Source organism: Eubalaena glacialis, chromosome 3, assembly GCF_028564815.1.
Source record: "Eubalaena glacialis isolate mEubGla1 chromosome 3, mEubGla1.1.hap2.+ XY, whole genome shotgun sequence".
NCBI lineage: Eukaryota > Metazoa > Chordata > Mammalia > Artiodactyla > Balaenidae > Eubalaena > Eubalaena glacialis.
Window position 1 is genome coordinate 188,177,784 of NC_083718.1, and position 13,319 is coordinate 188,191,102.

The following is a 13,319-nucleotide window of genomic DNA, read 5'->3' on the forward strand; positions in this document are numbered from 1 at the left end:
CTTCTATTATCATCAATTTTTAATAAAAGAGATATTTTAACACTAAAAATGGAGCAAGAAAAGCTTCAAACTGAATACCATCCAGTTTTGGTTTTTTTTCTAATTTCTCCCATAAACAAGAGAAAAAACCTACCAGGATGGGCAACTGGCCTGAGGATTTGTCTTTGGAATATTGCAACTCCAAATAGGGCTGGACGGAAGGCGATGCCTCTGCCCCAGATGACTATGTGGTGCCCCCGCTGTGGCCCTGGGCCCACGTCCTGGTCAGCACCAGAGAACACAGGTGCCTGTGTATTCTCTGCGGCGGTTTCCGGGAAGAGGTGTCCCGAAGGGGCCGTGAAGGTATGTTCAGAGTGAACTGGCCAGCTGACTAGCATCACCCAGGAGGCCAGCCCCTCGCTCCACCACAGGGCCTGGATGAGAAGCATGGACTTAGGGTCCCTATTACATTTTAAGATCTCGTTACCAGCCTTCTGGTTCAAAACAGAACTCAGGAAGAAAAAGGTACTGAGAAAGAGCCGATGGGCGTGGAGGAAGGTGGTTAATTCTAATTCCCACAGCATGCCCAGCTGGAAGCCAGGTCCAGACCCCAGAGTCTCAGGGCCCCCTCTGCAGAGAATGCAGGGCAACCCGGAGACATCAGAGCCTGAACCCTGGCTGGGAAACAAAGAGCTCAGGATACACTAAAGAACAGGTGGCTGGACACGTGGACATGGCCCAAGCAGTCCTGCCCTTGCCACTCACCGCCTTTCCTCTGGCCTCCTGCCTCCTGCCCACAGTCAAGATGACCATGGGAGCCCAGATTTCACGATGCCTTCAGGCCCAATTCCGCCATTGGTGTGGCCCTGTGGACGGGGTCTACCTGCACCAGCTCCCTCCACCCCAGCAGGCTCCTAGCTGCAGGCTCACCTGCTTGCCCAGGTAATGGTCCACCCGGTACATCTCCTCCTCTTGGAAAAAGCTCCCAAGTTCTGTGGCCAGCTGCTGGGCTGAGCGGTGGTCACGGCCAAAGGGTTTCTCAAGGACAACGCGCAGCCAGGCACCTGGGCCTGGACGGCAGCTGCTGTTGATGCTGCGGGCAATGTCTGCATAGGCGAAGGGTGGCACCGAGAAGTAGAAAATCCTGCCGGCCTCCTGGAGGCCTTCGTGCTGGACCCGGGCCTCAATGTCCTTGCTCAGGGCCAGATAGTCCTCAGGTGTCTTCAGGCGGCGGTACTCGCTCAGCTGCTGGAACTGAGCCTTGAGTTCAGCACAGCGACCGGGAGCTGTGTCCCTGGGGCAGGAGAGGGACTCCAGGACCTTGGCTATGACCTCCTGGCCCTGCTTGGTGCTCGTCAGAGCAGTCCCGTGGAAGCGAAAACTGTGGCCCTTCCCCGCCTCCTCCAGGTACAGCTGGAACAGCCCCTGCCATAGGTATTTTCTGGCCAGGTCCCCGGTGGCTCCCAGCAGGATTACGGAGACGTGTCCCTGGAGCTCCTGGGCCTGCAGGCAGCCCAGCAGGGCCACGCACACGGCCGCCGTGAGCATATTCCAAGCGCCTGCGTGCCTGGGGCACATGGGGAAGACAGACAAGGAACAAGGAAGGATCAGACACGGCTCAGGCGGCTGCGACGCGGGAGGGAAACACACTTCTAGGTTATCAAACACTTCCTGCCTGGCAAGAAACAGCCACCTGGTTCTCAGGAAAATGTTACAGTCCCGCAGCTTCCCTCTCCCTCCTCAGCAGCTTGGCTTCTCTGCCTCAGTGGGTCAGGAGCCTGCCCCGTAAGCAAGGACGCCGCCACTTGCTAGAGGCGGGCAGTCCTGCTGCAGGAGCAGGGCAAGGGGGCACCAGCCCCCGGGGAGGTCCCAGTGCTGCCGTGCGCTTGGGGCTGTCCACTCTACGACCGAGGCCAGTCCCGTCCACAAGCACGGGTGGCCGGGGCCATCGGAGCAGCAGGCCTTGGTCTCGGATGACGGCTGGAACTTTGGGAGGAGACGTCACTGCCCCCTCACTCCTTCCTCTGCTCTTCCCTGTCTACTGGGCTCCAAGCACAAAATGATCACTAATCACTGCTACAGCACGGTGATCAAAAACATGGACTCCGGAACCACGTGGCTGAGTTTGAATCCCAGCTCAGCCCTTACTCTGAACAATTATTTAACCTCTCTGGGACTTCCCTGGTGGTCCAGTGGGTAAGACTCCGTGCTCCCAATGCAGGGGGCCTGGGTTTGATCCCCGGTCAGGGAACTAGATCCCGCATGCATGCCACAACTAAAAGATCCTGTGTGCCGCAACTAAGACCCAGTGCAGCCAAAATAAATAAATAAATAAATAAACAAACAAACATTTTCAAAAAAAATTATTTAACCTCTCTGTACCTCAGTTTCCTCATCGGAAATGGGGGTATTAGTGGTACCTACACCATAGGGCTGTTACAAGGATAAAATGAGTTAACATTGAAAACATGTTTAGGACAATGCCTACCCCCTATAATGCACTATGTAAGTGTAGCTATCATTATGGAATATTGCTAATAGCAGCAAACACTGAATGCTAGCATGTGCCCAACACGGATCTAAGCAGTTCTGTGCATTGGCTCTCACTGAATCCAGACAAGAGCCCTGAGAAGAACCAGTGGAGGGGGTACTATCAGAGCCCCCCCATTTTGCAGATAGACAAGCTGAGGCTCAGGCAGGTGAAGGTCCCGTGGTGAGAAAGCGGGGAGCCGGGCAGGCACCAGGCTCCTTGGCTCCAGAGCTGATGGGCAGCAATTACACACTGCAGCCTCGCCAAGGTTAGCCTAACTTCTTGGCTAGTTTTCAGCCTCAAATTTGAAGCAGCTGACATGCAGGAAAGGCGAGAGGCCTTGGACCTGTCACAGATGCACCAGAGGGTTTAATTTCTCTGGCCTTCTGCTCTGACCAAGGCTGCAGGGCTTGATACGCTCAATTCTTACTCCGTGGCTCTCCCATTCTCCAGTTTCCTGCCAAGGCCAGTGCTTTGAAGGAAAGGCAGAGGAAGTGGGAGGAAAGCAACTCGGGTTCTCAGACATAGGTGCGGGGACCGGGGCCCAGCCTGGGGTGTGGGAAGACTGAAGAAGGAACAATAATAATTATTATATGGCACTTATTATATGGCAAGTATTCTACTGATAAAGGATTAACAGAATCCTCAACAATGAGGCTACAGTCTAGTTATACAGATAGGGACACTGAGGTTTAAAGAAATAGCAGGACTTCTGAAAAGGCCCTGCAGACCTTCCCACACCCCGTTACCATCCCCTATATCAAGGGACCAGACCTGCCCGACTCTGACATCGACCCCTCCTCTCACTTTGCCCTTTGCCTCTTCCCCATCTCTCTTGAGATCCAGCTCCAAGATGGCCCTGGTTAGGGGCCAAACCAAGATGAGGTTCCAGCAACAGTGTCTGCACCAGAATCTATAGGACACCAGACATTCCCATCACTGGAGCTTTAACTGAAGGACCAAGGGACCACATGAGCAGCCCCCCAGCTTCCTCTTCCACTGTCCCTTTATCTGCACTCACGCCCAAATCCACAGATGGCCTGGAGAACCATTCCACTTTCTTCTCCTGCTTTCCTGTCCTTGGCCCTTCAAGCATTTCTTTCTCACCTGGCAACCGCCCCTGTCTGGAGGGAAGGAAAAGCTGCAAGGTCAGTGCAGGAAAGAGGCAGCGAGAAATCTGAAGCCCAGAGAACAGCCTGGTGAAGGAGGAGCCGCCAGCTGGCAGCCGCGTCTCAGAGCTCCTGACCGGATACTGGTAGCCAGAGGTCTGGACGTGCCTGGATGGGCAGGTGAGGGAGCCCTGAGGGCCAGCACGTCTACCCCACCCCAGAAAACTGCAGAAAGCCGTGACGCTTGGCCACTTGGCCTGAGCCGACCCCTGGGCCTCTATTTAACCGTGTTCTGGCTCTGAAGTCTGCTGCGGTCTTCCCTGCCCAGCCCTGTCCGGGCTCCCAGTTCTCAGGTTAGCCGCCCTTATCTCTTGCTTCCGTCCCCGGCCTCCTTTAAACAAACACAGATCAGAAATATCAGTTACTGCAACATGGTTGCTTACTCTGTGGTTGCTAAACAACCAGGGAACCACCCTTTCCTAAACAAGTCAGGGGGTGGGGCTCTGTGTGTTTGGTTTTCTTATCACCATGTTTTTTAACCTTAACAGTGTTTCTCAAACTTATATGTGCTTATGAATCTCTTGCGGAGCTTTTTAAAATGCAGATTCTGATGCAGAGGATCCGGGGATGGGGCCTAAGGTGCTGAAAGCTGGTCCAAAGAGCCCACTGTGAGGAGAAGGACTCTGGAACACTGAGCGGTGAAGCCCAGAGCCAGGGCTGTTGTCAGAGGAGCATCAGATGAGCCGGAGGGTTTTCAACCTGCCTCCTACTCCCTTCACCAAGGCAATGAACCTCTGATCCAGCAGGCCCAGGGCAGGTGCAAACATGGGTATTTCAAAGCAGCCTCGAATGGTTGAGACTTGCCCATCCCCCTGCAAAACCTGGTTGCTAACGACCTCGAGCCTAATACCTGACGTTTACCAAGCAGTCAGCGTGTGCCAGACGACGTAAAGGCACTATCTCAACCTTCCCTCAAAACACTGTTGGGAAGGAGTTCTGCAAGGATGCCCATTTTACGGATGAGGAAACGGTAGGTAAAGTCAACTGTTGAGTCCCAGAGCCTGAGGCCCCAGTCACTGTGTTAAACAGCTCCCTTAGTCGAGTGGAGGAAGGTGGCCTTTGGGTAAGAGGATGGGCTCAAGGCCACCTCTGAGCTGTGTGACCCAATTAAGTCACCTAGTCAGTCCTCACCTTACAAGTGGGCTAATACCCCCAAACTAATGGAGGCTTGCGAAGATGAGCGGAGATGGTAAAAGCCTTGCCATTTCCTCCTCTCAGGGTCTACAGAGCCCAGCCCTGCAGACAGCACAGGACACACCCCAGCATCTGCTGGTCCTTACACCCTGAGAGGAGGAAGACGGGTGCACAGGTGTCCTCCCTGCTGCCCCGACAGAGAATAAACAGGCTCAGAGAAGCCCAATTACGTCAAAGTCGAGGTCAGGGTCCCCGCGCTGGAGCAGAGGGGAGGTAACAGGGAACCAGATGGCTCTACACCCACCTGTGGCCTAAACTGCTCTTGGGCTGCGAGGCTCTGCTTTTGAAGGATTTTCTGAAGCACTTCCTCCTGCCTCCTTGCCTACTCTGAGAGGAACGGGCTGTGAAATACAACTCCTAAGATTACATACTTGAACTTAGCCAAAAAACACGGAAGTGGCATTCCAACGGCTGATCCTGCTATGCATCACTTCTATTTTTAATTAATAAATAAGAAAACTATTAGTGCAAAGTTTGAGCCGCTCCAGGACAGGAGGACAGTGTATTAGACTGTGGATTGGAACACATGATGATCCTTCCCCAGAAGAATCTAAACACCACGTAACCTTGAACATGCATGTACCCTGGTGGGCCTCAGTTTCCCCATCTGTGAAGAGATGGAGCTAAAGGACCTCTACAGCACTTTCCTGCCCCTAAACTCTGTTTTCCAAGGAAAGGAGATAACATCTCTATTATCAGGGAGACGGCCACAGCCTTTCCGTAAGGGCAGTTTAGTGCTTGCAGCCTTAGGCCAATGCAGCAGGGCCCGGATATACAGGACTGAAATAGGAAGCATGGAGGTGATAACTGAGTGTCACCCAGAAGTTAAGGCCAAACTCTTCGAAGCTATAACTTCAGTGTGTGGAGGATGCGATTTCATTTACGACAATTATTATTCAAGATACTTGCCAGAAACACACTACGCTACCAAGTGCGGGGCCGCGGCGGCATCCTCTGGGGGTGACAGGCTCGGGACGCAGAGTCGGGACTGACCGGGCCCACGTCCAGAGTCCAGGGCACCTCTCGCTGCCGCCAGCTCCAGGGTGAGGGGTTCCTACCAGGCATCCTGGGAGACTCACCTTGTAAAGTGCGGCTCTGCTAACATCCCCAAAGCTGCGAGCACTGACGTGGCCAGCCAGAGGGTACGGACCAGAAGCGGGGTTCCCGTCTGTTCTGCCCAAAGTGAAAGAGGCAGATGTGGGGTGCACCCAGGACCAGTCCCGGCACAGCCCCGGCCTGAGCGGGCGCTCCAGCAGCAGAGACGTTTCTGGGAAACCACAGGACGAAGCACCTCTGATCCTCTGGTCCCAGCAGACAAGCGGCAGGAGAAAGGAGCTGGGAGGTGAACGCCAGTGGCTGCTGCCGCTCTGATCCCTTTCGCAATGCCACGTTGACACCTTTGACCTCTACCTTCTGTTTGCCCAGCAGGAGGAAGGGGGATTTCCTTCAAATCACAGCTCAGGAGCTTGGAATGTTTAAAAGAATGCATGGGAGTAAAACAAGAGTTCAAAGTGAAGGTGACTTTTAGCTAAAGTACAAGGGGAAGTGGCCAGTCCCTTCTACACTCGCCAACTCCAATATGTTTTCTGCACTCTCCCCTTTGTGTTCTGGGTCCTCCGTACATCCCCAAGCAGATGCCAGCTGGACCCTTCATGATGAACTGTGACCTGCAGGCATCCCCCTCAAGGCTGGACAGGACAGGGGACAGAATCCGTAAGATCAGCTCTGAGGCTTTTTCCTCCCTAATCTCAGAGAATCCTTATTCCCATCACCTCGTTACGTATCAATCCTGGGTCTCTGTGACCCAAATGGTGTGCATACCTGCACACAAGACGCCATTGCTAAATCTTCAGGCATTCGTCAAGTCAGTTGTTAAACACAGCCATTATTAAAAACCGAATTACACAAATTTATAACCAAAGAAGTTATATTAAAAACAAAGGGATTAGGGGAATTCTCTGGTGGTCCAGTGGTTAGGACTCCAAGCTTTCATTGCCAAGGGCCCGGGTTCAATCCCTGGTCAGGGAACTAAGATCCCGCAAGCCGTGTGGCTCAGCCAAAGAAATAAATAAATAAATAAAACTCTTAAAACAAAAACAAAGCAAAAAAAGTTATTAAATACTCAAAACTCAACACTCCCTAATTGATTTACTTCATTTTACTATTATCTATGCTCTTGACATTATTTAACCTATTGTGTCCGTAAGGTGAAGATAGATACTCTGTAACGGTGTGCTTGAGGCTGGCCAGCGTGGGAACATTTACACGGCAGGTGTCTGTCGGCAAATGCCATCAACCTGCCTCCCCACCACCAACCGCCACCCTTTCAGAGGTTGTTAAACATTCACCAGCACACAAATGCCCATACACCAAGTGGTTATTTCCAGTCTGGACTTTCTCCCCCTAAACTCCCTTCTCGTACAATCAACTACTACTCTGACACCAACAGCTGGATGCCCGCAAGACTTAACCACGTTCAAAACTGAACTGACTTATCTCCCAAATGCTCCAAATGCAGATCTTCCCCATCCCTGGCAAATGGCACCTCAAACCTTCCAGGTGTCAGGCCAGAAACCTTGGGGTCATCCGATCTGTCAGCAAGTCCTACAGTTTCTGCAACCAACATTTGTCTAGCATACAACTACTTCTCACCATTCTCACCTCCTTCCACCTCTCCACTCTGGTCCCAGACACCATCACCTCTGTCTGGACCACTGAGGGAACCACCTCACTGGCCTCCCGTTTCTATCTTTGCCCGAACCCAGCAGAGTGATCTGTTTATAGCATCAGTCAGATTATGTCATTCTTCTGTTCGGTGGCCTGCGGGGTCTACACATTCTGGCCTCCCATCTATTACCTCTTTGATCTTTTCTCCTATTCTCTGCCCCTCTCTGGGCTCCAGCCACCCATCCTCCTGCCTCAGGGCCTTTATACTTGCTGTTACCGCTGCCTGACCTACTTTTCCCTGCAGATGTCCACGTGGTCCACTCCCTCACTAACTGCAATTCTTTGCTGAAATGTCACCTTCTCAGTGAGGCTTTCTCAGCCGACTCTGAGTAAAATTGTAAACCTCCAACCCTCATCTCATCCCCTGCTTTATTTCTCCCCGTAGTACATATTTGTATGTGATAAGTATATTTATTTTGTTTATTGTCTGTCACCCCTCCACTCAAAAATGTAAGTGCCAATGAGGACAGGGGTTTATGTGTTTTGTTCACTGCCCACCTCCAGGGCCTGGCAAAACAGGGCCTAGCACACAGAAGGTACACTATAAATATTTGCTGAATGAACAAAAGAATTCCCATTGCCCAAGTCCACCATCACCTGTGTACGAGCACCTGCGTGTGAACGATGGCACGAAGGAATACATCTCTAATGGTGACTTCAAGCACGGTGACACAGCACACAATAGCAGCAGCTCACTACCTGAAATGATACTATGAACAATAAAAGAGAATATAGAGTATTTAACTAAATGCCAAATACTGGGCTAAGAGCTTCACAGGCACCATGCCCTTTAATTCTTGCCACAGCTTATGAGATACGTACTATTATTGTCCCCATTTTTAGAATGAGTAGAGAGAAAACTAAGGTGCAGAGAGATAAAATAACTTACTCAAGGTCAGGCAGCTCACAGGTGAGAGGATTTGAATACAGGCAGCCTGGTTCCAGCACTTACTTCCCACCTACCTGTAAAATGTGTGACTACAACCCCAAATAGCAAATTTAAAACACTGTTTTAGGGGCTTTCCTGGTGGGGCAGTGGTTGAAAACCCGCCTGCCAATGCAGGGGACACGGGTTCGAGCCCTGGTCCGGAAAGATCCCACATGCCATGGAGCAACTAAGCCCGTGCGCCACAACTACTGAGCCTGCGCTCTAGAGCCCGCGAGCCACAACTACTGAATCCCGCACGCCACAACTACTGAGCTCGCGCGCCTAGAGCCCGTGCTCCACAACAAGAGAAGCCGCCGCAATGAGAAGCCCGTGCACCGCAACCGAGAGTAGCCCCCGCTCGCCGCAACTAGAGAAGGCCCGCGTGAAGCAACGAAGACCCAATGCAGCCAAAAATAAATAAATAAATAACCCAAAAACCCCCACTGTTTTAGTGTGGACACTGATTCTGCTCCCCTCCAAGACTGGAATGACAGCGGTCTAAACACTCCCGTAAGCAACCCAAGCTGGTTGGCAGCTCTGCTTCCCTGCTGTGAATGGCCGTGGCCTTCCATGTCCACTCCACCAGTGATTCACTCCCCTTCGTTCTGACGTCATGAAGACACTGTATTTAAGCCTGAGTTGCTTTCTTAAAACCTGGAAGGCCCTTTGCCGGGGAAGGGCTCGTTTCTGGACTCCTTAGCCACTTAGTAGCTGTGTGAGCTTACACAAGTTATTTAACCTCTCCCAACCTCGACCACAGAGTGGGAAAACAAGTCGATGAGAAGCACAAAAGGAGACAATCCATATAAAGCACTTGGCACGATGCTTGGCAAACAGTAAGCGCTCAAGAAACGTTAGCCTCTGTCATTATTAACCAAGAGCATCATGAGTAAAGCGACTTCTCTTGCTCGTCTCTTGGAACTGCTGCAGAACCAATTAACTTCCCACAACAGAAAAAAATGCCAAGGAACAGCACATCGACAACTTTGTGACCTTCCAGTCATACTGATGAAAAATCAAAGGGATATAATGCTGAGATGGTTAAAAAAAAGTCCCCACCCCAGCCCATGAGGGGTTTATAATCTGGCCCAAAAAATACAGGAGTAGAGTAAACTTCTAACTCTGCAGCCCTGGGCCTTTCACTTAACTACTCAGGGCCTTTTCTCCAGCTGGAAAATGGGGATCATCCACCTCATTTTAATGTCTTGGGAAAAACCCCCCGTATCATGACGGTGAAAATACTTTGAGAGGTAATGGTGGTAAGAGGTCTCCTAGACAGAGAGCCACCCAGTTCCCAGCTCAGGGCAACAAAAAGCCAAACCAGACATCCTGCTCTGTCCGTGGGTTAGGGCCTGGCAGAGTCCATGGTGAAATTTGGCAACAAGCGATGACATTTTGCCTCGTTCCATCAATAAAGTGAGAAGTGGGTAGGCCACAGATGACCAAAGGTGCCTCCTGGTTTCCCTTTGTCTGCCCACAGATTTGACTGTTTCCCTTTTAAATAGCCTAAAACCATCTGACAATAAAAGTCACTTAGTAAATTCTAGTCTTTGGATAAAAATAACTTTGAGTGTTTGCCTGGAGTGGTTATTTGCTGAGCAGTTACGTACCTCAGAGAAACATGTACACAAAATACCACCTAAAAATGAGCTCTGTGCATGTCAAACACTGAGCCTTTTTATCTCAGGTGCTCCTAAAACTTGCCAAAAGATTAGCCTCATAAGCTGATCACTGTAGAAAATGTACAACATAATTTAAAATACACCCAGCCTGCTGGATGCTGGTGGGGGACCTCGACGCCCAGGGAGACAGGAGGAACCCCCAAACGAACCGGTAGGACGTGGGCGGACTGAGCGGGGAGGAGAAGTGGAGGCCGGAGGGCGCCCCTGAGGGCGTGAGGGGTGGCTGAGAGGGGGGAGGGGTTCCCACGCCCGGAGGGACCCCTGGGGGCTCGGATCAGGGGGGAGTACGCCCAGCGTTTCCTCTGCCCAATCTGCTGGGGAAGCCTGCCCAGTTATCGGGCCAGGTCCTACGCCCGCCCTCAGAGGCCCCCTCAGGGCCCCATTTGTCCTGGGGGCATAGGAGGGAGGCGGGGGGGGGGGGGGGGAGAACAGGAAAGGCAGGCGGGAGGGGCCCTCCATGACCGGGGCAGCGGGAGCGGGAGAGGAGCAGAGGGTGTTGGCCCCGCCCACTCGACCCTGGAAAGCATGCTGGGCTCCCAGGTGGGGTCCCCCGCCCCCTGAGACCAGAGGCGGGAGGCACGCCTGGATCCCTTCTGTTCCACTGAGCCTAAGCCCCACCTCCCACACCTCCCGGGGGCCTTTTCCAGCCCTGTGGTCCTAAGCATAGGCCCCGCCCACCACCCAAACCCCACCCCTGCTTAGGCCCTGCCATCCACAGCCAAGGTCTTTTCCACCTTTTTTTTTTTTTTCCCTCCTCTTTTTTACTATTGCGGTTCTGTTTTACCTTCCGGTTGTTGTTTCATCTATATTTTTATTTTTATATTCTTTCTAACGTATATGTTCATTTCCTAGTCTAATTTTTTTACTTTGTTACCGTTCTCTTTTTTTTTTTTTTTTTTTGCCACCCCACATGGCGTGCCGGACCTTGGTCCACGAGCCGGGTGTTGGGCCGAAGCTCCTGAGATGGGAGCTCCAAATATGAACCACTGGACTAACAGAGAACCTCAGACCCTAGGGAATATTCATCAGAGTGAGGTCTACCGGAGGTCCTCATCTCAGCACCAAGACCAGCTCTACCCAACAGCCTACAAGCTCCAGTGTTGGAAGCCTCAGGCCAAACAACCAGTAAGACAGGAACACAACACAATCCAACTCATCAAAAAAAAAAAAAAAGAGAGATGGCAAAAAAATATGTCACAGATGAAGGAGCAAGGTAAAATCCTACAAGATCAAATAAATGAAAAGGAAATAGGCAATCTACCTGAAAAAGAATTCAGAGTAATGATAGTAAAGATGATCCAGAATCTCGGAAATAGGGAGGCATGGATTGAGAAAATACAAGAAATGTTTAACAAAGATCTAGAAGAACTAAAGAACAAACAAACAGAGATGAACAACACAATAACTGAAATGAAAAATACCCTAGAAGGAATCCACAACAGAATAACGGAGGCAGAAGAATGAATAAGTGAGCTGGAAGACAAAATGGTAGAAATAACTGCCGAGGAGCAGAATAAAGAAAAAAGAATGAAAAGAATTGAAGACAATCTCAGAGACCTCTGGGACAACACTAAACACACCAACATTCGAATTATAGGGGTCCCAGAAGAAGAAGAGAAAAAGAAAGGGTCTGAGAAAATATTTGAAGCGATTATAATGGAAAAGTTCCCTAACATGTGAAAGGAAATAGTCACCCAAGTCCAGGAAGCACAGAGAGTCCCATACAGGATAATCCCTAGGAAAGACACATATTAATCAAACTAACAAAAATTAAATTCAAAGAAAAAATATTAAAAGCAGCAAGGGAAAAACACAAAATAACATACAAAGGAATCCCATAAGATTATCGGCTGATTTTTCAGTGGAAACTCTGCAGGCCAGAAGGGAGTGGCAGGATATACTTAAAGTGATGAAAGAGAAAAACCTACAACCAAGATTACTCTACCCAGCAAGGATCTCATTCAGATTCAATGGAGAAATCAAAAGCTTTTCAGATAAGCAAAAGCTCAGAGAATTTAGCACCACCAAACCAGCTTTACAACAAATGCTAGAGGAACTTCTCTAGGCGGGAAACACAAGAGAAGAAAAAGACCCACAAAAACAATCCAAAAACAATTAAGAAAATGGTAATAGGAACATACATATCAATAATAACCTTGAATGTAAATGGGTTAAATGCCCCAACCAAAAGATACAGACTGGCTGAACAGATACAAAAACAAGACCCATATATATGCTGTCTACAAGAAACCAACTTCAGACCTAGGGACACATACAGACTGAAAGTGAAGGGGGGGTGGAAAAAGATATTCCATGCAAATGGAAATCAAAAGAAAGCTAGAGTAGCAATACTCATATCAGATTAAATAGACTTTAAAATACTGTTACAAGAGATAAGGAAGGACACTACATAATGATCAAGGGATCAATGCAAGAAGAAGATATTAACAATTATAAATGTTTATGCACCCAACATAGGAGCACCTCAATACCTAAGGCAAATGCTAACAACCATGAAAGGGGAAATCGACAGTAACACAGTAACAGTAGGGGACTTTAACACCCCACTTACACAAATGGACAGATCATCCAAACAGAAAATAAATAAGGAAACACAAGCTTTAAATGACACAATACACCAGATAGATTTAATTGATATTTATAGAACATTCCACCCGAAAGTGGCAGAATACACTTTCTTCTCAAATGCACATGGAACATTCTTCAGGATAGATCACATCTTGGGTCACAAATCAAGCCTCGGAAAATTTAAGAAAATTGAAATCGTATCAAGCATCTTTTCTCACCACAACACTATGAGATTGGAAATCAATTACAGGAAGAAAAAACTGAAAAAAATACAAATACATGGAGGCTAAACAGTGCATTACTAAATAACCAAGAGATCACTGAAGAAATCGAAGAAAAAATAAAAAAATACATAGAAACAAATGACAACGAAAACACGAAAACCCAAAACTTATGGGACACAGCAAAAACAGTTCTAAGAGAGAAGTTTATAGCAATTCAATCTCACCTCAAGAAATAAGAAAAATCTCAAATAAACAATTCAACCCTACACCTAAAGCAACTAGAGAATAAAGAACAAA

At 49.5% G+C, this 13,319-nt stretch overlaps 1 protein-coding gene across 3 annotated transcripts in view; it reads right to left on the minus strand.

Annotated features, from left to right (window-relative positions):
• The window catches only part of H6PD (hexose-6-phosphate dehydrogenase/glucose 1-dehydrogenase), a 34,808-nt gene that overhangs the window by 15,294 nt on the left and 6,195 nt on the right, over window positions 1-13,319 (minus strand). Inside the window, exons 2-3 of one of the 3 annotated variants that reach the window (XM_061185018.1) lie at window positions 5,952-6,337; window positions 910-1,546 (exon numbers count right to left, since the gene is read on the minus strand). In XM_061185018.1, the coding sequence (XP_061041001.1) occupies window positions 910-1,546; window positions 5,952-5,977 (663 nt within the window). In that variant the 5' untranslated portion in view covers window positions 5,978-6,337. Of the gene's footprint in view, window positions 1-909; window positions 1,547-5,951; window positions 6,362-13,319 lie in introns of those variants that run through there. The other 2 variants (XM_061185016.1, XM_061185017.1) reach the window with 2 other exon arrangements.